The 27,070-nt window shown below is 35.2% G+C and overlaps 1 protein-coding gene across 1 annotated transcript in view; it reads right to left on the reverse strand.

The window, feature by feature from the left end:
* Positions 1-6,547: 6,547 nt before the first annotated feature.
* Positions 6,548-27,070, reverse strand: part of LOC149576769 (uncharacterized) — a 46,020-nt gene continuing 25,497 nt past the window's right edge. Inside the window, exons 2-7 of the mRNA XM_089819794.1 lie at positions 26,054-26,223; positions 24,621-24,697; positions 8,151-8,216; positions 7,661-7,735; positions 7,483-7,557; positions 6,548-7,285 (exon numbers count right to left, since the gene is read on the reverse strand). Coding sequence (XP_089675920.1) covers positions 6,818-7,285; positions 7,483-7,557; positions 7,661-7,735; positions 8,151-8,216; positions 24,621-24,697; positions 26,054-26,223 — 931 coding nt within the window. The 3' untranslated portion in view covers positions 6,548-6,817. The remainder of the gene's footprint in view (positions 7,286-7,482; positions 7,558-7,660; positions 7,736-8,150; positions 8,217-24,620; positions 24,698-26,053; positions 26,224-27,070) is intronic.

Consider the following 27,070-nt stretch of genomic DNA (forward strand, 5'->3'; position numbering starts at 1 on the left):
AGAAGTTGAGATTATGCAAAGGTGGATAATTGGCATCAAATGATTCAAGTGATATTTTGAAATGCATGGAGTTGGATATAGTTATCTACATATAAAACTTCACAACAGAATGGTGTAGCAAATTGGAAGAATGAATCCATTCTAGAGATTGCAAGAATTATAATGCTTGAATGGAATGTTTCATAGATGTTTTGGAGAGAATTTATGAGTATTGTCGTATACACACTTAACTTGAGTGAAAATCAAAGATGGAACTCACAAAACATCTAATGAACTTTGGAATGGTCATATGCCCACTATTAAGTCTTTCAAAAAAAATTGGTAGCAAATATTACATAAAGAGACATAAAGAAATAGGAAATTCAGATGCCAAGAGTGATAAAGGTAAATTCCTTGGATATTCTACCAAATATAAGGCACATAGGTGCTACAACAAGAGGTCGAAAAAACTAATAAAAAGCACAAATGTTAAGGTGGGTGCAAGTATTGAAAATTTGGCAAGACCTAGTAAATGCAAGAATCAAAAGGATGATACTTATCACAGACAACAATAGAAAGTATAGAACAAAGACTACACAAGTGGAGAAAAAGAAATCCAAAGACCATAGACAAAAAAAAAAGACTCCAAGGTATGTGAGACTAAATCATGGTGAATGATATCTATGGTGATAAGAATAAGGAAATTCAAACAAGAAGAAAGTATGTATAAGATTGAATTTTCCTAATATCAAAAATTGAGACAATTGGTGATGATTGGATCAAAACTATCAAGGAAGAGTTTGTAACTACTAATAATCATGTGGAAAAGCTCACAATAAGAAAAACAAAACTTGAGGCATTGTTTAAAAATGAAAACAATGGTGTTAAAGTTGCAAAAGGAGAGAGCCCTAATTCTCGTCAAGACAAATCTAAAGCCAGAAGACAGAGTAAGAATAAAGAAAAGAACGTGGTTGAGAAAACTACGGTAAGAGCACTTATATAACATATATTCAGAAGTAAGTGCTATGTTCGTAACAAGGACAATCATAAAGCTAGAAATTCGAGAAAGAGATTTCCTCTACTTAGTAAAAACATGCATAATCATGACTTCAAGTGCATGTAGTAGAATGAGGAAAAACAATATTGTTAGAAGAGAAGTAGTCATAAGTCAACATGTTGCAAAGTGAAGAGAAGAAGAAAGTGAATAGATGCAACATATTTACACAATTTTCCAAATAGTTCATGACAAAGAATGAGGATAATCCAACAAGGAAGAACCTAAAGTTGTAGAAGGGTGATCAAAAGTAGAAGAATAATGCAAATAAGAAGAGATAGAATGCTAATGAGATACAAAAAGCTAAGAAGAAAGATAATATGCATAGAAACAAGGCCAAGACGATGAACAAGAAGAAAAATAACAAAATAGACAAGGAGGAGATAAGACAAGATAAAGGAAAGAGAGATGCAAGAGGATACGTTTGAGTATTTTAGAGGAAAGTTAGGGGTCACTACCCCTTTTGATCAAAACTAAGATGCAAGAGATTACATCAGTCCAATATGCTTCAAAGAAACTTCTTACATCTAGATTTATGTATTCAGGTTGCTACTCAGGAGGAGTAGAGATAATTAATAGTCAAGAGTAGTCAACATAGAGAAATATATATTAAGGTTTCAATGTGTTTGATTACAAGTTGGATGCAAAAAGTGATGCAAGAAAGAAAGTTGAACTTGAGAACATATTATACACCTTGTCGTTGATGTCAAAGGGGGAAAGGTGAATGTGAAAAAAAGTCATCAGGGGATTAAAGTGGATGAAGAAAAATTGGTCGAGACAAGAGTATGTACTCAGACTGAAAAGCATGTTCCCAAAGGGAGTAGTCCAAGTGGGAGCAATATTAGAACTAAGTTAGAGAGACTTTGAAAGATACTAATGTATTGTGGATACTATTGGTAATATAGTTGGTTTCTGATTACATTACTTATTTATCCCATCACATGTTTCCATCAATGTCAAATGGAGAGATTGTTGGCAAGTTGGATGTGTTGTCATTGATGTTAACATGTCATGAATATCATAGAGTTTGGTTAATGTTTATGGCATATGTTTATTGTATTGTTTGGATGCCAGTTATTTAGTTTTCCAGTGATACATGATGTCCATAAGGATGGCAAAGAAAGAGTGTTCAAGATGATGAGTAGTGCCCTTCAAGAGTTGATGTAGAAGTTTTTGATAAGCAAGTTGATGTAGAAGTTGTCTACATTGTTCATGTCGAATTACAAGTGTTGGCATGGTGATTTGATTAAGCTAAGGCATCACATATGAAGAATAATTAATTACCAATTGACAAAGTTACAAAGTCGTCGAGATTGATATTGTGCACATGTGAAAAATAAGATTTATGATCGCATAGCTGGGAATGTGTTAAGGACATGATAATGTATCAACCATTCAAAAGGTTTGTGATTTTGATGATTTGATGAGACATTTAAAAGTATTTTAGTTAGGGGCAACATAGTTCACTTCTTGGGCATGGCAAGAACAGTTAGTAGATCCAAAAGATGCAATGAATTTGATTATTTGTTTGAGCTTCATGATGCCTTAAGATGATCTAGGGTCATGTGTCTGACAAGATGACAACTTACATTGACAAAGATAATCAAAAAGATTTACTCAATTACAAGTTATGTTTGTGTTCTAGATCAACATGTTAAAGAAAGATTATAAAATCGTGTATAGGAGACCAATAAAAAAATTATGGCTATGGTTATGACCTCAAGGTGTTTGCGATGGATCAAGTCTTGTTTGACTAGCACACAATGATCTTGATTGTTGATTTTGGTGTGGGTAGTTTATGTTTGGGAAATTAGGATTGTCAACCTAATTTTTGAGACAAGGTGAATGAGTTAGGACAAATATGTGGTTGCACAGATCAAAGTTTTGTTGCAAATTCCAGGGCTTGCTCGTAAAGCATGTCTATAGATCTATTAAAAGTTGAGTTGTTCATTTGAATGTGGCAGAGAGAATTGCAACAAAAGATATGATTGTACTTCACTTGAACTAAACAAGGCATAGGTAGATGCTAGTATACAACTCATTGATGTATCACATTGTAGTATGAATTGTGACTATAAGTGAGACTTCCATAGGGTGGGTGCCCAAGGCTGAATTGAGTAGTGAACTCAAGACAATGTGCCTGAATGCAATTGCATTCCCCGTATTGTAAACATTGAAAAATTGTGTCATGTGAGTTGATGTTGATGTTTATTAATTTAAATTTACGTGTTTATCATATTGAAAATCAGTAATAATGATTTATGTGATTAAGAGTTTCATGTTTTAAGGGTTTAAAGAGTATAAAGTTCAAGTGTTTCAGGAGCAATTGGTTCACCCCCACACCCCTCCCCCACCACCCCCCCGCCAAACCTCTCACCTATTTCCAACAAATGTTGCCCCATCATGATACGCCTTTTGTGCTCTTTGTCCCTTTGGTTGTCAAATTCACCCTCTCCTTTGTTCTTTGACCATTGCTTTCCTTTAGATGGTGTTATCTTTCACCATCAAAATTGACTACTCATTTTAAAATCTACTATCAATATGTTTCTTCCTCTCTTCTTGTAGAAGGATGCAGCCTACCAAATTTTCAAAAGACTACTAATAAAATGTGAGTCACTAACGATTCCAATTAAATTAACTATTACTAGAAACTTTTTCACCAACATCAAACTAATTTGTCGTTTAAATCCTAAAGTCTTAATACGTAATCACTTACATTTTCATTAAAAGCAAATTGCTCTTTAAAAATAGAATTTTGTTGTTTGTAATCTTATATAAACCTTTCAAAATTAACTATTTACCACTAGAAGTGGTAATGAAGGGATGACTGAATTCTTTAGTGACATGTGCAAGAGAATATTAGCTTTTGCTTCTTTTTCCTCCCAATCTTGAATAACAGTTGCTAATGTTGTAGGTTCGACCTCTTCACCATTTACAATGGTCTAGACATTGTGCTCCTCTCTTGAACTTCTAGTTAACATAATTAGTACCATCTTATTTGATTCAATTAAAGGGGAGAAAAAAGAGCGGGGCTATCACAAAACCAAAAAAAAAAAAAAAAAATCATTTTTTTAACCAATTTCATACACATACACGTTAAGGCAGTGTCACAATCAACACTCTTCAATCTCACAATAAAACTTATCTCTGCCTTTTCTCTGCTCTCAATTTCTACCAATGAGAACAACACTTTATGCAGCAAGAGCACACTCCAAAAATTTGGATGCAGCAATAAATACATGAGATTTGTTTCTGATAGTAAATTAGAAAAATAAAACAGAAGAACACAGAGCAACAAAGATAACATATCAAAGGAGTTCAATGTTTGATTTTATTGAACAAGAGATGCTTATTTATACAACACGACGAACAACCAACATTTCTAAACATCTGCTAAACAAATTGTACTATATTTCTGACAATACATACGGAAAATTGAGAGGTAGATGAATCTTGACAGCTTCCTGGATCTGAAAGAGAGAACTACAGATAGTTATTGTTTCGAATTAAAACTCATGCACAACTCACTAAACAAGATTATGTTTGACTTATTCTCACAATCACAAGAATTAATTTCTATTCATTATTTTCAGGCTACAGAATGCTTTGGGCAATGCTATCACATAGTTATCAAACTCTTGATGTTTGTGTTGCAAGCTTTCAACTGAGTTGTGGCAAGTGCACTCGTAGGCAAACAGCAAGCATTAGCGAGTGTCATAGACTGACTTGCAGGCAAGTCCAGGGGTGAGTAACTTGTTTCCCCTCTTGCCTTGTGTAGTCTGCAATTTTTTAAACCTCAACTAATAGCATTACAAAAAAGATTTTGCATTGTTTCATTGATCCTTTCTGATTTTGTTGTTATAAGACAATCCTGTGAGGAGTAAAAAACAAATTCTTCTTGTTACGCGACATAATCCTGTAAGGAGTAAAAACCGAATTCACAAATAATCTGAAGACCTCTTTACCATGATAATATTAATTTTCTAGCACATGTTGTATGAGTTCAAGGGAGTCCATTTTTATCCGGAACGTATCCCCAGCATAATTTGACCTGTCCAAGAAACAGAGGTATCTGTGAAACTCAGGAAGCCCATCAAACCTCTTTACCATGATAATACTAATTTTTTAGCACATGTATGAATTCAAGGGAGTCCATTTTTATATGGAATATATCCCCAGCATAATTCGACCTGTCCAAGAAACAGAGGCATCTGTGAAACTCAGGAAGCCCATCCCCTGGCCGTCCCATGTTATCAATGTTGGAGTTTTGATAATTTGTTGGACTTCCACTCTTGTGTCAACTCAGTCTAAATTATTTAACACAAATGTCATATGTTAAATTATTTTCTAGCACATGTTGTATGAATTCAAGGGAGTCCATTTTTATATGGAATATATCCCCAGCATAATTTGACCTATCCAAGAAACAGAGGCATCTGTGAAACTCAGGAAGCCCATCCCCTGGCCGTCCCATGGTATCAATGTTGGAGTTTTGATAATTTGTTGGACTTCCACTCTTGCGTCAACTCAGTCTAAATTATTTAACACAAATGTCATATGTTAAAGTTCTATAGTGTATATAAGCCTGCTTTATCCATGTTTTCATATGAATATTTCATAATTCCCTATATATTTTAGATGTTAAGATTCAATAATGCATATAGTTGTCCCCTCCGCCATTCCCTCCTTCCCCTTAAATGGCCAAAAAAGTCCCAGAAACCCATTCCCCCATCCCCCCATTCTGAAAACGCGGGGGAACATACTTCAACATTATGACAAAAGATTGTTTGTTGCAGATCTTCAGATGAAATTGGAAGTACAGCATTTTTTACCCCACAAACATGGGCAAAATATAATAACCAAATATGATCACTGTCTATACTCAAGAATTTGCATCACACGAGACAACTTCATTGTCATTAAAATAGATATAACTTTGATGGCATACTACAGTATAGCAATAAGAAAGATTCAAAATAGTTAATGTCATTTCAACAAAACAATGTGTAGTGGAAAGTTATAGTGAATAAAATCTGTGCTACAATGCTAATAGATACTTTTTCCTTCACGTTAACTTCACAATCATTTTCCCATTTAGATTGAACTAAAGCACTTTAGTTATTGTGAGGGAGGTGGCATTTGCATCATTTGGTCTTATTAATAAGCAAGATTCAACATAGTTAATGCCATTTCAATAAAACAATGGGTGGTGGAAAGCCATTGTAAATATAATCTGTGCTACAAAAAAAAAATCAAATTCTGTCAAATTCCAATATGCCAATAGACAATTTTCCCTTCACATAAACTTCACTAGCATTTTCCCATTCAAATTGAATTACAAGAAATTCAGTTATTGTGAGGGAGTTGGCCTTTGGAACATTTGTTCGTATCAATAAACAAGATTCAACATAGTTAATGCCATTTCAACAAAACAATGTGTGGTGGAAAGCTATTGTAAATAAACTCTGCTACAAAAAATTAACTTCTGTCACATCTCAATATGCCAATAGACACTTTTCCTTCAAACAAACTTCACCAGAATTTTCCCATTTAGATTCAATTACAAGCAGTTCAGTTATTGTGAGGGAGGTGACCTTTGCATCATTTGGTTGTATCAATAAGCAAGATTCAACAAAGCAATGTGTGGTGGAAAGCTATTGTAAATAAACTATATGAGCTACAAAAAAACTCTTCTGTGGTATTCCAATATGCCAATAGACACTTTCCCCTTCACATAAACTTCACTGGCATTTTCCCATTTAGATTGTATTTTCCGCAGTTTAGTTATTGTGAGGGAGGTGGCCTTTGCATCATTTGGTGGCCCATATTTGGTGGTGGTGGTGGCAGCCCAGGTTGTGCTCCCTGTCCTTGATGCTGTTGCATAGGGAAACCCTGTGGAGGTGGTGGGGGAGGACGGCCCATCTGACTTCCAGGAGTGAAGTTTCCCATCTGATTTCCACCCATAGGGGGTGGTGGCATAGGGGGGCCTCCACTTGTTTGGTTTGTGAATGGCCCACCAGGAGGCATAGACCTAGGTGGTCCATTTATTGATGACGGTGGTGGTGGTGGACCACCCATTGGGGGCATAGGTCCTCTTGGTGGAGGCAAAGGAGCTCCACCAGGAGGGGGTGCTCCTTGTGGTGGTGGAGGAGGTTGCCTGGGAGGACCAGTTGAAGCTGAAGAACCATTAGTACTTGAAGGTGCAGCACCCTTGTTAGATTCCATCGTCTTGACTTTGAAGTATAGTTGTAACTGCCAATGCACAGAAAACATAATTCAGGAATAGATGTATGGGTTCACTGCGTTGTATCTCAAAATTATAAAAAAAATTGACTTTACTGTATGGACTTCTATACTTGACTTTAGTAAGGCCTTGAGTTCCTAACAGAAATCTACAAATGTAAAGACCAAAATATATAAGATATCAAGAGACAAAGTAGGTGAATAACCGTAAACATTTTTGTGTCTGGATCCCAGTGAGAAAAGAATTTAGAGGTTGCCTTGTCTATCTCTGTACTTGGAACCTGTTAAGAGGGAAAAAAGGAGTTTATAGAATTCAAGGGATAAAAAGAAAGAAACATGAAAAACTTGAGAACTGCTAGATATCATGAATTAATAATTTAGTACCTTGAATGCAATAATCTCATATGGCTCTGCTGCAAATAGAAGATATTGGTATCGTTTATCCCATGATTGAATCCTCTACAAAGTTGAATCAACAATTAAATATCAGTGAAAGTAATGTATGCTTCTGCATTTAACTGTGTAAGATTTATTGACATCGGCACTTCAGATCACACTACATGATCCATCTCAGGATGAACAGAGAGTAGTAAATTGCAAACACTAGCGAACTAAACAGGAGGCAGAGGAAGAGCAGAAACATTAAAAATTGACCCAAAGAGGACAAGTAAAGAAATTATTAAAGGGAGGCAGGGTGTAGTGGAAGTGTTGTTGACAATTTCCAATAATAGAAAGAATGAAGAAATTACCACAAAACAAAAAATGAGGGGATTTCATAAGCATTGAGTTATATATACTAATGTTTTATAACATAAGAAAAAGGTAAGTGAACTGGATTAGAAATAATTCATAATATTATTAACGTGGACATTACCTGCTCGAATGAAGACATAAAACGGTGCCTTGGTTTAGAGCCTTCCTCTATTTCTGGATATTCAATCTGCAAGAACAGTGTTGTGTTACCAAACATGTCATTTAGGCTGAGAATATAAGTATATAAAAAGTCTTTTGGAAGTTTAGACATATCCTACACTACTCTCCGCTGAAAATGCAAAAATAATCATTTTCTATTTAATTTTAAATTTCTATACTCTCTCAAAATGACTCCAAGATCCATTTTATAAGACCTTTATATGATTTTTATAATATTAGGAAAGCAAATACACTATTTTGTCATTTTTAACTTTTGAATACAGATTATTTACATTTGTAGAGTTCAAGGTCTGTTTTAATATTTTTTAATGGTTTCTGTTTGTATAGTCTTGCAAAAAAATGTCTGATAACTACTGTTCAAATTTGTGGAGTGCAAAATCTATCCCAGGAAATGATTTCTTTGAACTTGTTCAGGCAGTCACCCATGTATAATCCAAGCCAACATCATCTGAGATACATTGGGAATTTCATCTTGCCAGCTTATGCCATCACCAACAATAAGAGTTCCAACAACATTCGTGATATTTCATTAAGATTATTTTAATTAATCTGTACATCAAAGAATTCAATGTTTTGCGTGTTGGAATGAATAATATGTAAAAAAACAGTAATGAATAAGGGTAGAGGACGCACCAATTTCCAAGGGATCTCTATAATGAATTAACAACGAAGCAACCATACAAAAAAATTAAAAACATATAATATAAACAAAAAGAGTAATACACTATTTTTTAGAAGGCCCAAAAAATTGAAAATACAAATAGTTACAGACTTCCAAAATTAAAACAGATGTTTCACAATCCAGATGGTAAAGGACTGGAACACACCATTATATAGCTCTTCATGAGGACAGTCACATCATCCCCAGGATCATTCGAAGTTAAACTACATGAGCAACAATACCATTCCCACTACAATCACATTATTAGCTTGAGAAATTCAGCAGGAAGGAAGGATATCAGTAGCAAAATGGAGAGGACAGCACCTTTGTCTTATTCTACCATTTTCATATCAGTGCTTCATTTTTCAGGAAATGGTGTCAGGCATTTCATTCACTAGGATATTAATTCAATTTATTTTTTGATTTGATTTGTGGGGCACAAGTTCAGACAGAAGGTGTTGAACTAGGGTTTAGAAGTTTGATGCAACAAACCCCAGAAATGTTCCCTGAAATGTCTCACACATACCATTGTCATTTCCTCTAACAACCTGGCACATCTCCATTTCACAAACATTTCCCCATGATTCACATGGCTCTTTCCACACAGTAAACATACCAACACTGAAACATGAGCATCAAAAAAGGGTGTGGGATTTTTGCTGCAACGTACATTATTACTATTAGTCATTAAAGGATAATCAGAAAAGTTAGTGTACATCTGAATTGTCAGTGACACTTCCTGTCATGTATTTACATAGGGATTGTCAAAGTGTAATGACCCCCTCATCTAGCATTTCTTTTAAGTTAATAATGCTAAGCTTATTTTGTTTTTAGTTCCCCGTAGGCTAAGGCAAAATAATAATGGGACAAGTCTTATTTTTCAGTGATGGACATGGGCGTAGTTAGAGTTTCAATGATATCTACTTCTTCCCAGTCAAACTTATCTCATATCCATATCACATGCTTTCTTGACTTGGCAAGTAGGAACGCAACTAGTAATTACCAATCAAATGACTTTCCAAGTTAGAAAGAAAGCAAAGGGTTTCTTTTTACACCGAGGAGACTATATGTAAGGCATTCAATGGAACAGAATAGGCATCCAAGTTGTTATCATGATATATCATATTTTTCTCTGCCCATCATATGTCTGTTCAGGACACAACTCCAGTAGCATGATCTGTCCTGGACGCAAAGCCAGCACAGGTGTTCCAATTGAAGATCATAATTCTCAAAAGCAAGCCGTGAGCTTCCATAAATCAGGCCATGGTTCTGGGAAAGCAACGCCAAAAATCTGAATACTCGTGTTGATAATAATAGGGTTCAATATTCTGGTATGTTCTAAATTGGAGATAATTACTTGCGTGTTCAGATTTTGTAATAAATTCCTTGAATCTGATAGATCTTCTGTTGTCTATTACTCACCATTGTGTGAGTTATCTGTGTATCTGGAAATTACAAATTCTTCTGTTGTTGCTGTGAAGCAATCTCTTTCAAATAAATAATAGAATTTTGGTTTAACCCCAAGGAAGGATTATTTCAGTGGTATCCGAATCAGTTGCATATCAGATTGTGTGGTTGCATGTTGTTTCTAATTACTTACATATCAAAGTGAATCGATCATATGCACTCAAGAGGGACAGGATCATATAGATACTTCACCAGAAGTAGAGCCGATCAACAGTCAGAAGCATCTGAAGAAGAGAATCCCTGGTTTGATCAAGGCAACATAGCGGAACAGAGAAATGATGAGGGTAATTATCAACTGAACTTTCAGGATATTATGGCAAAAAATTGCACAACAACAAAAACAGCTGATGCAAATATTTATACAATCTCAGTAACAGCTTCTTGCTGAAATCGGAAACCTAAGTGTCCAGCACCCACATACACAAAACCTAGATGGAGATGCTGGGAATGAACATTGTGTTAGGACAGACTCTGAAACTATTAGAACAGAAGGCAACACATCTGATTGACCTCTTAGACCAATTTTCTTGCCACAATCCATTGAAGAAGCAGTACCAGAGGTAGAAGATGAAGAAGAGGCACACATCACATATGAAATTATGGTGGCACAAGCTGAATATATGCAACTACTCACTGATGTAAGGCAGCTAATAAACTTAAATCAGTTCATGCACCAGTGTAAGACAAGGCCAAAAACCGCCTGGTAAGGCAAGACAGGAGGCTTAGAGGGCCAGTTAGGCAGCACACAATTTATGGAGTATAAGGATGCATTGAACAAAATAGTTATACCAAACTTTAATGGAACCAGTGAGATATCAGCAAGGTCATGGGTTCATAAGTTGGACACATTTTTGGCACTTAAACCCATGGAAGAAGATAAAAGCAATACATTTTTCTACCATGCACCTAGAGGGAGTAGCAAACAATTGGTGGCACCATGAATTTGTCTCCCGGGACCACACCATGCTACATTACTACGGAGAGTTTGTTAAGAGGATGGTTACTCGCTTTGGCTGCAGAGACAGAAGTCTATTACAGAGAATTGGCCCAACTTAAGAAAGTAGGACATGTGGAGACTTATGTAAATGAATTTCAAAAGAAATCCATAATGGTTCCTATTAATGTTTTTGAACCAGAATATAAGAATGCAATAATTAGAAATACAATAACAGATGACACAGTTATTATCCTGGGAAAACCCTACTACTCCATGGAAAAACCCAGCCACACCGCATAAACTTCCTGCTTTATTATGACCTCAAAAATTGATTACAAAGCTTCGAAGCTTATTCAGAATAATGGTCTTTCTCCAAGATTGTTGACTCTCGACAATCATCAGAAATATACGGATAGCAAGAACAATAATTATGCTGCAGTCCTGAAGCTTAGCAATTTGACATCAAAATGATCATCCTAACACATCATTCAGCAAAAAATCAAACTGATGTAGACATGGATCGTATAAATACTGATATACAACCTTTTCACAGACACGAAATACAAATAACTTTTTCTGCTAAAGCCACACTTGAGTTTTCTCACACAAAACATTGAAACAATCATGTATTTTCCAAGTTGTAGGCGAACTAGACATGGAGAGCAAGATAAGGAATAGGAAACTAAATAGACATTACCATTATCAAAGAATCAGTCAATGTTCATAACAAAGAAGAAATATCTACCACACAGTGAGCCTTTCTACCTCTTTCTGCAGACACGTGGACATCAGCACATTAAAGCAGTGTATACTCTTCGAGTCTTCAGTGAATACACAACAATGCCAAGATGGTAACCAACATTGAATACTCATTGCCAATGGTGAATGCTTAATCTCAACGGTGATTACAAAAGACCACATGTAACCGATGCCAAGTCAGCACCCACATGGTACAAGGTAGGAGGAAAATGATCATACTAAGCATGTAACAAAACTGCAAACAATAGGAAGAATGGTATCTTTCGCAGCTATAAAACATTAACACTCTCTCTTAGCAAGAGAGATATCATTCAAATGTCATAGTGTGTCTCAACCTGTCAAGCACAATGAAACTGCAACCAAAGAGTATCAATAACAAAATCTCATCACAGATTTCTAAACATAATATTATCATCTCAGTATGACATTCACCATGGCTACTCATAGAAGGTGAATAAACAAAAGTATACAACAGAGAATTTCAACATGACATCCACCATGCCTACTTGCTAAGGGTGGATCTAACATACCTACTCGCAATGAGGGCTTTCGCCTCATACTTCTCCCAAGGAAGAATGCATTTCCACCATGTCTACTTGCAGAGAGTGGACAAGGGCTTTCTCCTCAGACTTCTCCCAAAAAAGAATGCATCTTCACCATGCATACTCACAGAAGGTGGATCCACCATGCCTACTCACAAACAGTGGAACAAGGGATTTCACTTTGATCTTCTCTCGCAAAGAGCAATTTAACAAGGGATTTCACTTCAAACTTCTTCCTCACAGAGAAGTACTCATTAACATGTATAATGATAGTTAAGACTCTCTCTTAACAGAGACTCCCTCTCAGCAAGGGCAATATTCTCACTACTTTGATTATCACAATAAGAGAGTTTGATTCCAAGTTGACCAAACAGGGAGCTTTAACGGTCACACTACCACACGAGCTTGCAAAAATTAGGCATTCTCCCTCCACCACACAAGCTTCCTCTGAATCTGATTTCTGCAGCTGAATAGTCTCCCTCTTAATGGCATTTCTTCCTCTAATGATAATCTAAATAGGTTCTTCCTCTTTTATGAAGTTAACCAATTCAGCCCCAGTATTGTAAGCAACATTTCCCATTTTCACGACTTTGCATGTAATCTCACATAGTTTTGATGTTTCTTGGTCCATCCTAGAAGCATTTTAGAGACTATAGTAACAGAATCAAATATTACTAATGCTACAAGCATACATGATTACTCTCAATGTTATTGCATGAATTAAATATATATAATTAATGATCAATATGAAATAATTATTTCTTCATAGTTTAATCTTCCTCACAATACGCAATAGATCTTTCACCATCACACGATTAAAGTGCAGGCAGAGAATGTGAATTCGAACCCCAACACAAAAGATTGCATGTGAAGCCTCAATAGCTGAGATTAAAACACCTGCAATGAATCATCAAACAGAAAATTCAACACCCATTAGACATCATGATTCTTCTAGGATCCAAATGTCCTATTCTGGTTTAGATCATTTCCTTAAATCCACTCCGATAGCATGTTAATGTTTTTGAACCAGAATATAAGACAATCTCCGTCAAGTGGCATAACACCTTATTGCATAAACACACCCCCTTGAAAAATAGAAGTGCATGATGAACCTCCTTGGCTCTTCTTCCTTTGGTGCACCTTGCACGCATCCATGAGCTCTTAGTTCTACTCTTTCCAGCTCATGTCAAACCCTTGACTTAGCCCCTCACATCTTCACCTTGGCATCCCCCATAAGACTCTTGCCAGTAACACTAGCCACATGTGATCCCAACTCTCTGAGTTCTCCAGATCACCCCTTTGATCACCATTATGTCACTCCCTAAATGCCTAGAAACCACCATAACTCCCCTTGCTCAACTATGCATGCTCCTTGAGCTATGCACTACACTACTTTGCATCAAGACTCCCTCATTGAACATTTCATCCTCCCCCGAGTGACTTAGACCACTTAGTCCTCTTTGCTTGTTGCGCATACTACCAAAGCACCTTGGAACACCTTGAGTCCTCTAGTCCAATCTTGTATGCTAACTTAGCACACTCACTGCCAAGGTCAAGGGGATTGGGGGCAGCAGCCCCAAGACAGGATGGTGCACTCCCTGTCGTAGTACAAGGTGGGGTTGAGGGTCAACACCCCTGAAGCCAAAAATGACTCACTCTTGTAAAAGGCGTACGCTGCTATTTTTCTATTGGACAACTTATTTTAGCCCTAATTTTGTAAGCAGCAAAAGCTTGTATAAAATGGCTTAGGGTTAGGGATTTTCATAATGTATGGTGATATTGTAGCTTCTTGTAGCGGTATCAAATTGTAAGGAATTGCGGATTGTAATCACTAAATAATAATAATATTGGACGTCTTGTTGCTGGACGTAGCCCAGGGATTGGGTGAACCACATTAAATCCTCGTGTCTTGTGTTCTCATTTGTACGCTTTATTATTCTCTAATATTGGTTATATTTGCATGTAACTGTTATTTCTGTTTGTGGTCGATCCTGATAGGGAGGTGTAGCTACCTATACCATTGTTGGGTACCAATGTACAAAAATGGTCTACTACTAGTCTTGAGACTAGAGCTAATGTTTACTAGGTGCTTCAATGATTATGAAGTATGTTTCCTTGTGATTTATGTTGTAGTTTTTGTGTATGTGTTAGTTTAATTAGGATAAAATAATATTGAAATATATTTGAGTAATATACTATCATAATGTTTTATATTATATTGTTATTTGGTATATGTATTAGAGTGAAATATATATAGTCTACTACTAGTCTTGAGACTAGAGCTAATGTTTACTAGGTGCTTCAATGATTATGAAGTATGTTTCCTTGTGATTTATGTTGTAGTTTTTGTGTATGTGTTAGTTTAATTAGGATAAAATAATATTGAACTATATTTGAGTAATATACTATCATAATGTTTTATATTATATTCTTATTTGGTATATGTATTAGAGTGAAATATATATATATATATATAACTAAATATTATATCATTTACTTTATAGTATTATACCATAACAAATCATTATAATACCAATTGACTAATGCTGGTTTGACCAGCTAATGGAATGTCGACTGAGTTTGGTTGATGAGTAAGGTTTACAGGAAATTGTTTTGTTATATTCCACTAGGAGCCATGTAACCAATGGGACGTGACTCCATGGTGGAGTCACTCCCCATCGGGGGGACATGGCTCCCTGTATTCCTATTTAACTTAACCACTCGACCACTGCAAAAACAATCAATGAACACATACTTTCTCCACAGTCTTCTGATGTTATTTGCAGTGCACAGTCATTATAAAATATTGACTCTAACATACTTTTGATTTCATTAGATGTAAAAGAAGCCTGAAGAAATATCGACTCTCAGCCATATTAAGAATAGATATTGGACTTTATATTGATACTATTCTTATAAAAGAGTGGACCAGAAATTAAATAATCTCTTCACAGTCAAGAAGTCTGATTTTAACAGTTTTGATGCATTTGATATCATCTTTTAGATGATGCTTGTTATGTTACTTGATGCTTCCCTTTATCATGATGTTGTATCTTATTGCTTTGTTGATGTTCCTTACCACTACTATGGATTAGTAATGCAATTGATATACTAGCATGTTGGATGTTTCATGTTTCATTGATGGCATATATTTGATTACTAGTAAGTTGGAACTCATAAGGTAACACCAAGGATCCTCTTGGCGAAGTGAGATTTCATGCTCGGGGGTATGGTTAGGATCCTTGAGGTCTCATGATGCCATTATGTTTGGCACAAAACGAGCAAGGTTGATATAGTTTGGTTCTTTGAGGATGTTGATTATCATGGATTACAGTAGTATGATGTTATGTGAGGTTGTAGATCCTCTTTATGCTTATTGATGGTCTCGAATGCTTGTTCCTCGACTTTGGTGGTTTGGGTACTCCCCGATGTGCAAGTTCTAATCCTATTTGCTTCCTCGGTTAGTTTTGTAGTCTTGCTCTCTAACCTTGGTGATAGTGGAACAACATATCGTACGACACTAGTGAAGTATTGCCTCTAATTTTGGAGAAATATCATACGATACTAGTGAAGTATTGCCTCCAATTTGGAGAAATATCGTCCAATACTAGCGAAATATCATATTGTAGTTATGTAGAGTATTGCCTCCAGTTTGGAAAAATATCGTCCGATACTGGTGAAGTATCGTACTATAGTTATGTAGAGTATCGTATTGCAATTCTCTGAAAACCTATACATCCAAACAGCGGGTATTTCCCAACTTGTCTGATGAATGCCAATAGGTGATTTGGATATCCTTTTGAGAGTTATTGGTCCCTAGACCTTGGCAATTTGCCTATGGGATGCATAGGATTCGAATGTTAATTTTGGACATCCTATTAATGGTGTGAATGGTAAATAGAACTTGTACAGTTTAATCACCTAGGAACTTAGGATTTGGGCTTTAAATGAACCTCGATTATGATGTTAGATTAGATCTTGAGATGCACCTTGTATGATTGATTCATGTAAGTGGATATGGCTGCGTTTGGAAGTGATGAATGCTTGGGGATCTTTGGTGGTTTGGTTATTTGTCTTCCCTTGTGATCTCTTTTATGTTTGTAGTTGCATGTATCTATGCTTTATCTTTATAAAAAAAAATATGTTTGTCTTTGTTTATCCTTGTTTCCAAGGATCTCCAAGCGGAGAATGACAATTGCATTCCACATATGATAAGAAGATGTTAGCAATTATGCACGCACTACCAAGTTGAGACAATATCTAGTGGGATCCAAATTTGTGGTCCAAACAGATCCCAACAATCTCAAGTACTTTTTGGAGCAAAAGGACCTAAATGAGTAGGCAATAAATGTGGGTAAGCAAGATCGAGGCTTACAACTTTGATGTTGAGTATATAAAGGGCAAGAAAATGTTGTTGTCGATGTTTTGTTGAGGAAAACAACACTCATTCTCTCGCACTCATTGAGATTTCAGCCAACAAAAAATCTCAACTATTGTCAGTCATAAAGAATATGTTTGCTTCTTATTTGACTAATGGCAAAGTACAAGATGACATATATTTGGTAATGGATGATATTATTTATTATAAGGCAAAATTTACCTTGTACCCAATTCCACGTTGTAATGTCCCCTTTCCAGGTCAATCGTGATTGAAGTTCTTAGATAAATTGTAATGTTCATGATAGTCATTTAATTATCAAATGATGTTTAATATTTAGATTTACAATCGAAAGATGCTAGTGCTAAGTTGCCTTGATACCATCCATGGACTCCTTCAAAGTTTACAGGTCCAAGCTTGTTTCACGAATGAAACATTGAACCCTATCCTCTATTGGGATCAAATTCATTAGATTGGATTTATACAAGCCCCTCCTTGGTAACATTGTATCCTTCCGATCACAATTTGAATGGAAATGAAAGTAGTCATGTTACAATTATAGATAATATGTGAAGATCAAGTCTTTTGTAATATGTAAGAATACTTCTATGCCCAATATTTATTCCATTACAAGAATATATTATAGGGTCAATTCTATTTGAATAATCATTTTTAATAATATTAGTAAGTACTCTTTAATAATCGTTTTGGTACTTCTAGGAATATTTTCTCAAGGCTTTGGAATCATGTTCTTACACATCTTGGACTCTTTCCTCAAGGCATTCGAAACCATGACATTACCCATCTTGGAATCTTTCCTCAAGGAATTGGAACCCATGTCCTTACCTATCTTGGAATCTACCTATCTCGTGAGGATTTACTCTACCTCTCCCATCTTGACACTAAATTACTTGTATTCATGAACTTATACTCATCATTTATGTAATCATGTCTCCAAGCTAAATTATCACATGTATTCAATAGCTTGATCTTTTAATGATTGGAATGCTTATAATCGTATTCACCCTACAGGATGGCAAGATCATGCTCTAATACCACTTGTAATGTCCCCTTTCCGGGTCCATCATGATTGAAGTTCTTAGATCAATTGTAATGTTCATGTTAGTCATTTAATTACCAAATGATGTTTATTATTTAGATTTATGATCGAAAGATGCTAGTGTTATCTAAGTTGCCTAGATACCATCCATGGACTCTCTCAAAGTTTACAGGTCCAAGCTCGTTTCACGAACGGAACGTTGACCCCTATCCTCTATTGGGACCAAATTCATTAGATTGGATTTATACAAGCCCCTCCTTAGTAACATTGTATCCTTTCGATCACAATTCGAATAATGGAAAAAATTAAAGTAGTCATGTTACAATTATAGATAATATGTGAAGATCAAGTCTTTTGTAATACGTAAGAATACTTCTATGCCCAATATTTATTCCATTAGGAATTTTAAATTTTCCAAGATCACTGAAAATGTAATAGCATAGCCATCTATTTGGTATGTGTTTTCCAAATCCATCAAACACTTACATTTATATTGAGAATAGGCAATGACTAGACATGTCCCTTCATGGGACATGTCTATATTCGATAATCAGATAATTAATATAATAACATATTTAATCATATATATATATATATATTTCTCTCATATATTTATATCTCATATATATGTGTGTGTGTTTATCTGACAAAAGCTATCAAACATCAACACTCCCTCTTAGATAGGAAGGATAAACAATATATTACACCATTGGTAATATTAGTAATGACAAATTTTACAGATATCTCATTTGATATCTCAGAAGTTTTCCACCATTTGATATCACATTCGATATCACGAGTATTGGTCTTCCAAAATATCGACACATGATATTCACCAAGTACTAAAAAGGGGTTTGATATCAGAGTATTGGCCTCCCACAATATCAATGATATTCACCAAGTACTCAAAAGGTCTTGATCACATCTGATATCAAGAGTATTGGCCTCCCAGAATATCAATGATATTCACCAAGTACTCAAAAGGTTTTGATATCACATATGATATCAAGAGTATTGGCCTCCCAGAATATCAATGATATTCATCTAGTACTCAAAAGGTTTTGATATCACATTTGATATCAACAGTATTGGCCTCCCAGAATATCAATGATATTCACCAGATACTCTTTGAGTAATGCCCTGCTAGAATGTTGAGGTGCAAGACACTCACCATATACTCAATTTGTTTGATCTCATAATACAAGTTGTTGTAAGATCGTCACCTTACAATAACTTCTGCAAATACAAGTGACATCATTTGGAAGTCGTCACTTCCTCATGATATACACAGGGGGTAGGCCCATTAAAATCATAGGTCTATTCATGAATCACAATCCTCTGACTAGTACAAATTATTGATCACTGGAGAATCCTTCTCAACATGGTCTACTTCCTCTGAATCAATACGATTGAGATCATCAAAGGTTTACTGAACCATATCCTCTATCTGCTCCCTCTCTTTCAAGGTTGCTCATAATGAAAAGTCAGGCTCCCTCTAAATCTCAATCTCCCTTTGTCTACAATAACATTCTCAGAGGAAAAGATCAAGGCCATAGCTCTTATAGTACATATTGAAAGGCAAATAAGAGAGAGACTAATATAATACTCAAAGTAAGATCTTTCCAATAAAATATGGATAAAAATCTATACTTTGAACATATATACATATATTCCATTTAAATAGATTATTAAAATCATCTATATATAAATGATCTATTAGAAATTTTCTATTATATATATATATATATATATGCAAATTAATCTCTTTATATATATAATGATCACATTTATATTGTACCATTCAATAAGAATAATAATTATGAAAGAATATTTACAATATTGCTTTTATCAAAAATAATAACATGAGAGATTCATAAAAATATTTGATATCTATTATAATCAACTATATCTTAACTCTTCATAATATATAGTAAAGAATATTAAATAATAATATTCTTTAGAAAATTATATATAAGAATATATTCCCAACAAAGTATAACCATATCAAGTATTACCTTTATAGTATTATACCTACTTGGTAGGCAGTGGGTCCATGGTATTAGTGACTTGTCCTTACTACCTTAAAGTATTGATTTCTAACATGCGCATTTTCCATTTCAAAGTGTTTGATATCCACACTCATCAAAATCTGATTCTTACTCAGATATGACTTATCAAGTTGAATTGGGATATTACTCCTTGTATAGATACCAATTAATATTCATATATCTCCACGTCAATTAATCTTCCCCTTCCATCAAACATTCTATTGCAGCCACGATATGTCAAAGCTTATATGTATAAACAAAAACCTTTTATTCTACCATTAAATTTCTGACTAATATTTGGCAACGTGACAATGCCCATGAAATATTAAACAATTTTGAATTAGCCAGGTATTGATAAGCATGATGTGATGACTTTTCCAAGTAATAACAAGTACATCCTCAAAAATTGTATGAATGAGGGGTAATTATCACGTTAGCCAATGCATAGTTAGCCTTTTATGCCGTTCTTGGACCAAGGTTCGCCATTGCCATGTCCCGTGTTGAGTGTGACTCATTAATTTTATGTGTGGAACAATGTATACTCATGACTTTTCTTCTTATACGGGCATCTAATTATCATGTTCCTCTTTGTACTCCAATCAGTACTGCTTTGAATCCATCCTTTGTGAACACGTGTGCAACCCTTGTGCGTGGTTCAACGGTCCTTATTCTGCATCACGTCTTTTTCATGGTGGTCGTTATGTTCAATCTCAACTTTGTGTGGGATATGGTTCAGTTTTTTAATTTTTAGCAATTGTTTTCCTCCTCGCCTTAGTTATACCCGATGCCACATGTACCTTTTTTTCCCTTCAACTATCCTTTAATCTCCTTTGACCAGCACTTCTATCTGTATGGTCTTTGCATAGGCTTGGGCATAGTTTGCTCTGTGTGTTTTATTAATTGATGCCCTGCCACACTATTTGCTTTGTTCCTTATTATGCAATTTTACCCTTAAATGTTTGCGGCATGATTGGTTCTATCTAGTAGATTGACAGCATCCAACTTATTTCAGCTGATGGGTTAATTATTTCACCAAATATAGTAGAAAATTTGCTCTTTCGCACAAATACAAATGGGGAACTATTCTTATCTTCAACAGCACACTTTCATATAACAAAAATCTCCAGCCCATTAAGTGTTCTGAATGCAGAATAACAAACGATTTACGCTACTTCCTCCCTTCTAAATTTTACAGTACATCATACCATGGAAGTTTGACAGATCAATATGATGTTATTTTGACCAACAAAAGCTACGACATCAGTGATGAAAATAATCTCCGGGGGGGCCTCTTCTTGGGATTTGAAATCACATGGAATATCAATGAGAATTGTCATTTCTGTGAAGACTCTGGTGGGATATGTTACACTTCAGATTATTGATCGTGTTCCCTCCTCAACTCATTGTTTCTGCGCTCCTTAACTCATTATATCTGGTCGCCACTCAATTTATGCTTTTGGTACAATTTTTTTTCACACTTTAAATCTGTCAAGTGTCTCTCTTTCTCTTCTTTATTCCTTATTCGACAGAAGCTATCAAACATCAACAACAAGAATATATTAGGGTCAATTCAATTTTAATAATCACTTTTAATAATATTAGTAAGTACTCTTTAGATAAGCAGGAGATATTTTTCCACAGCAAGTCAAATTGTGATATTGCCATCAAGATTTAACTATGTGGTTTCTATGTCAAACTCATTATCATGTTTCCTGGGTAGCGATTCACACAAATCCATCTCTCATGAGAATGAATGGATCACTTAGCACTCACTAGATCTAGGCGATGCTCACAAAGGTGAAGCACGGGGACTTCCTAAGAGGTCACCCATCCCAGTACCACTCCAACTCGAGCGCGCTTAACTACAAAGTTTCTTGAGATTCATATTAAATGTTAATCCTATAATGTTTTAATTGTATTTTTGGTGTTCACTCAACATATGTAATTATTATAATGACAAGGGTCCTTATATACCCTATTGGGTGACGTCACTATACTATGGCAGTGGGTCAATGTTTGTGTGGGCAATATACAAATGTCAACCTTTAATGGTGTATGCTCGGCTATATCATAAGAGGGGTCGCTTTGGAGTATATTATCCCTGTTTAATAATGCATACTCAAGTGGACCACCAATTTTGTACCAATCCGAATACCTTTAACTGTTATCATTAAAATAATTTGCTTTTTTCATGTTACATACATGCATCCACTTGTCCCTCTATTCAGTGGAGTCCATGTAGGATGGGCTTTTCATATTACTAATAACTTTTGTACATGTCAGACATCCTTCCATATTTATTTTTCCTTGCATCTCCTGTGACTGTACTTTATTGACAATATTTTATTCTTCCTTCAATGATCTTTCTTTCAATGGTCAAGACCATATTTATAAATGTATATATCCCCATATAGGAGTCGAGTCCTTTAGCCATGTCACCCAATGTGTCAGTTGACTTATATTTATTTAGAGGTATAATTTAGTTATAGCTTACTTACAAATATTTGATATTGATTTATTTATCTTTTAGCATTTACTTATATTGAATCTTATTTTATATTTTAGTTTTGTTTAATTCAGTCTTTTTAATCAATTTATTATATTTAGGGTTCTCATAGTTCCCTAATTAGTTATAAATATTGTATATTACAATTTCTATTATTATAAACAAGTTAACAAGGTATTTATTCATTTATATTCAATTGTTATGATCTAATGTTAAATTTCATTAGTAGAGGGGATATTACACATGTTGAAGACCAAAATTTAGAGAACACTATACTGTGCACTTATGGCAGGACATCCAAGTTTCTTCAAAACCTATCGCCAGATTCGTGAGAGGTTTACTTGGAAGGGATTGAAAGATGACAAATTATAGCATATTAGAGAGTGTTTGACTTTCTAGAAGAACAAGTCAAAACACACATTCCCTACAGGCATTCTACAACTACTTCTAATACCTGAGCAGAAATTGAAGGGATATAAATGGATTTTATCACAGGTCTTTGACGAGTTCAAAGGCAAGATTGTATCTTTGTAGTTGTAGACAGGTTGACAAAACATCCTCATTTCTTCACCAACAGATTTTTCAGCACCTTAGGTTGCAGAATTAATTTCAGAGAGGTGTCCAGGCTGCATGGTCTACGTATGACCATTGTTAGTGATTGGGACAGTGGATTCAGCAATATGTTTTGGCAGGAGTTGGTCTGACTGGCAGGTACAAAGTTAACTCCAAGCACCAGCTAACATCATCAAACGGATGGGCAAATAGAAACTGCAAACAAATGGGTTGAGGACTACCTTAAAAACTATGTTTCAGGGCAGCAGTGTGCTTGGGTTAGATGGTTTCACATAGGTGATTATTGTTACAATCCCACTTTCCATATGTCAATTGGTATGTCTCCCTTCAAGGCCTTGTACGGCTATGATGCCTTGTCATTCATTGACTTGGCATTTGATGACACTAAGGTTCCTTGTGCAAAGGAAACAATTCATTATCATGAATGTCTCAAGGCACTGAACGATTACATCCAGCAAGCACACATCAACAGAAAATGTATGCAGACAGGCATAGAGTTGAGAGAATATTTTAGGTTGGCAACTTGGTTTTCTTGCGTCCACAACAATACAGGTTGTCTTCATTGAAGAGCAATGGTGGGGAAAACTGAAGCTACATTTTTATGGGCCCTACAAAATCCTTATGCAGATTGGGGAGGTTGCATATGAATTGGAACTTCCAGAAGAAAGTAGGATTCATAATCTTTTGCATGTTGCTTACTTGAAGAAGGCCTTAGATCAACACACGATTGCATCTCCAGAGCGGTCATGATTGGATGAAGCGGGGAAATTGGAATTAGTAACCGAAGATATTGCTAATTGGAGGGAGAGGAGGTTGAGAAATAAGATGATTCAGGACTATCTGATTAAATGGAAGAACTTACCTGATAAAAATGCCACCTGGGAAGGCGAAGAGATTTTGCAGCATCCTAATCTATGGTTGCTAGTGGACCAGCAATCTAAGGAAGGGAGGACTGTAATTTGATAATCATAGATTCGATTTTCTGGTATGTTCTAAATTGGAGACAAATACTTGCATGTTCAGATTTTGTAATAAGTTTCTTGAATCCAATAGAGATTCGGCTGTGTATTACTCATCGCTGTGAGTTATCTATTTCTGAAAATTGCAAATTCATCTGTTATTGCTGTGAATCAATCTCTTTCAAATAAATAGTAGATGTAAACCCAAGGAAATATCATTTCACTAAGTGGCATGCTGTAGCATAGTCATTATCAAAATTTGCATGCACTGGGTTGGCATATGAATTGTTCACTAACGAAATAAAAAGCTTCCTTTTCTTCTCATCATTATATGATTCATTGTTGTCATTTAGCCAGTTATCTGATCTCTTGCCCTTCACTAAAGTATATCATACTGACTTCTATAGCTGTTTGAGGCAAAAAATTGTATGGCTTGCATTAAGGAAAAAATTGTGAGCAAAGATAAAATTTACACCTGGGCAAAAACAATAATCTACAAGAAAATACAAATGCATAAATACCTGGAAAAGAAGTGAGCGCTGCTTTGTCTCTGGGTCAAATTGCTTAGTAACCCTGTAACCAGGCCTACCAATTTTAACTGCAAAAGTCAAATAACTGTAAGTTCAATATTATAGGATGAATATAGTGCCCAGTAAACATTAATATCAGAAAATGTTGTGTAACAAGTAACAACATTATCTAGAAGTAAAATAACTTGTATCTTTCTCCCATGGAAAATGGATGATGAATAGAAGCCAAAAGCTCACTAGAACCTAGAATGCATGGTTCACTGAGATTTTAAACCTGTAAAGTTAACATCCAGTAGCTGTCACACTACCACCTGTTTTAAATGGGATAGCATGCCACAGATATTTCCATCCAACTTCCATAATTGCAATAAATTGCCCCAGTGAAGGAAGAAAAACAAAAACGCAACATTGATAGTTGGGGAATTATTTTGCTAGTGTCCCGAGATGGAGATTCACTGTCATGTGTCAACCTCTAATTCTAAACTGCAGTCAGAAAGGTGAGCAAGGAAGTGTCACCATTCAAAGAAGCAGGTAACAACAGATTAAAGAAGGAAAGGGAAACTGTTGCAATATGTAAACTATACTGTGTGAAATATGTTTTTTACTCATGTGCAAGAAAGGATGCTTCAAATAAAAGAGATTCTTAAAACATGAATAATTGTATTCAATTGGTTTTGTATAAGCGAGTGCACAGGAAAATTTATTATAAGAAAGGTCTATGTAAGAACATTATCTAATAGTATGCATCACTCTCCCACAGAAAATAGATGATAGACAGAAGCCAAAAAACTCACAAAAACCTAGACTCTTTCGGTCATCAAGTTTTTAAAGCCAGTTACATATGACAACTGGCCCATTATCATTTATTTTTCCAAGGTTAGTATGCCACACATTTCAATCCAGGTCCGAACTTGCAAAAGCTTCACCCAGGAAAGAAAAGGATAAATAAATTGAACACCAGTGACTGGATATGAAGGACCAGAGATAAGCACATTCAATCATTCTGAGGTTAACTTGCAGCCAGCCAGAAGTGTCATCATTGGAACACATGACCCTCAAAATAGCTAAAAGAAACTATAAAAATACCTCTTCTGTACTCTCAAATATATTTCATAGTATATTCAAGATGATGCTCCAATCTAATGATAATTAAAAAACAATGTCAGAATTTGCATGACATTGCACTTGACTGTGATTAAGTGAGAATCAGATAAGTATACCAAAACTATGCTGATGAATAGCAAGAAGTGCAAAACCCTAAACTACCCAAATTGCAAAACAAAATAATTACAATTTGACAATCTGCGGTATAAGAAAAATGGGAACAAAAAACTTCACTAGAGTGCAATTAGGATTTGATAGTAAATAGTTAAAAAATGATTTTAAAAATGCATATAATGATATAGGAATCTAAGATAATACACCTGATTTCTTTGGGGCAACTTTCCTTCTATTTGGTTGTGGTTGGGCTGGAGCATCTTTTGCTTCACGAGCAGCACGCTTTGCTAAATTTGTCTGATGTCTCTTTCCTTGAGTATGTGCCAAATAATTGCCTTCATTATTGTGTAGGGTCAAACATAGTTTGCATTCATAACTGCAAAATGCAGCCATTAACATGAGTTCTCCAACAGCACATGACCTTTCCAATGGAAAAAATGTAGTTGGTAAATTAGCACATCAAAAATTCTATATTGCAAAAAATATCAATTGTAATGATAATATAAACAAGCCAAGAAAGAAGCAATAGACATCCGTAGCATAAATGAGTCCCACATTTGAAATCATCAAGGCTAATCATATTATGAAAAGCATACATTTTTGCTACCAAAAGACTACATGTCAGATGACACACCTGGGACTCCAAAATAATGATAAACTACTCAAATAAACCTGTCACTGATTCCATGCTGTCCTGAAAGAATATAAAAAAACTAGGAATCACTGATTCCATGTTGTCCTGAAAATATCAAGAAAATTCAGAATAACTGGCTACAAATGCGTGTCAACTTTTAGTACAAACTCAAGTATGGCATCACCTTTATATATGAATTCCATGAAATAAGTATTCTATGTTTGCAAAGACTTAACATGGTAAAATGCAAAAAAGGATATTTTAAAGTATAAAGTTGATAATAGAAATTGTGACATGAAGAGAAAGATGAATACAGAGAACTCTACAAGCAATTCAAACATATTGGGAAAAGGCTACCTTTCATATTCTTCAATACATACATATTGTTCTATTGTTCTCTGACCAGACTTGATCTGCTAGAGTACTCAATTAAAACACCCTTGAGATCCAGTAGCAACATTATTGCCTGGTTTGCATTTATGCATAGGATCATTAAATCATCTCTCTAGTACATCTAAGTTTTCAACCACATGGATTTCTTTTGTTAATTTTAGAATTTTGTGTATTCTATCTACCTTCCTCAGATTCC

This window comes from Cupressus sempervirens, chromosome 1 (assembly GCF_028749045.1).
Source record: "Cupressus sempervirens isolate cs-2001-9-10 chromosome 1, ASM2874904v1, whole genome shotgun sequence".
Classification (NCBI taxonomy): Eukaryota; Viridiplantae; Streptophyta; class Pinopsida; order Cupressales; family Cupressaceae; genus Cupressus; species Cupressus sempervirens.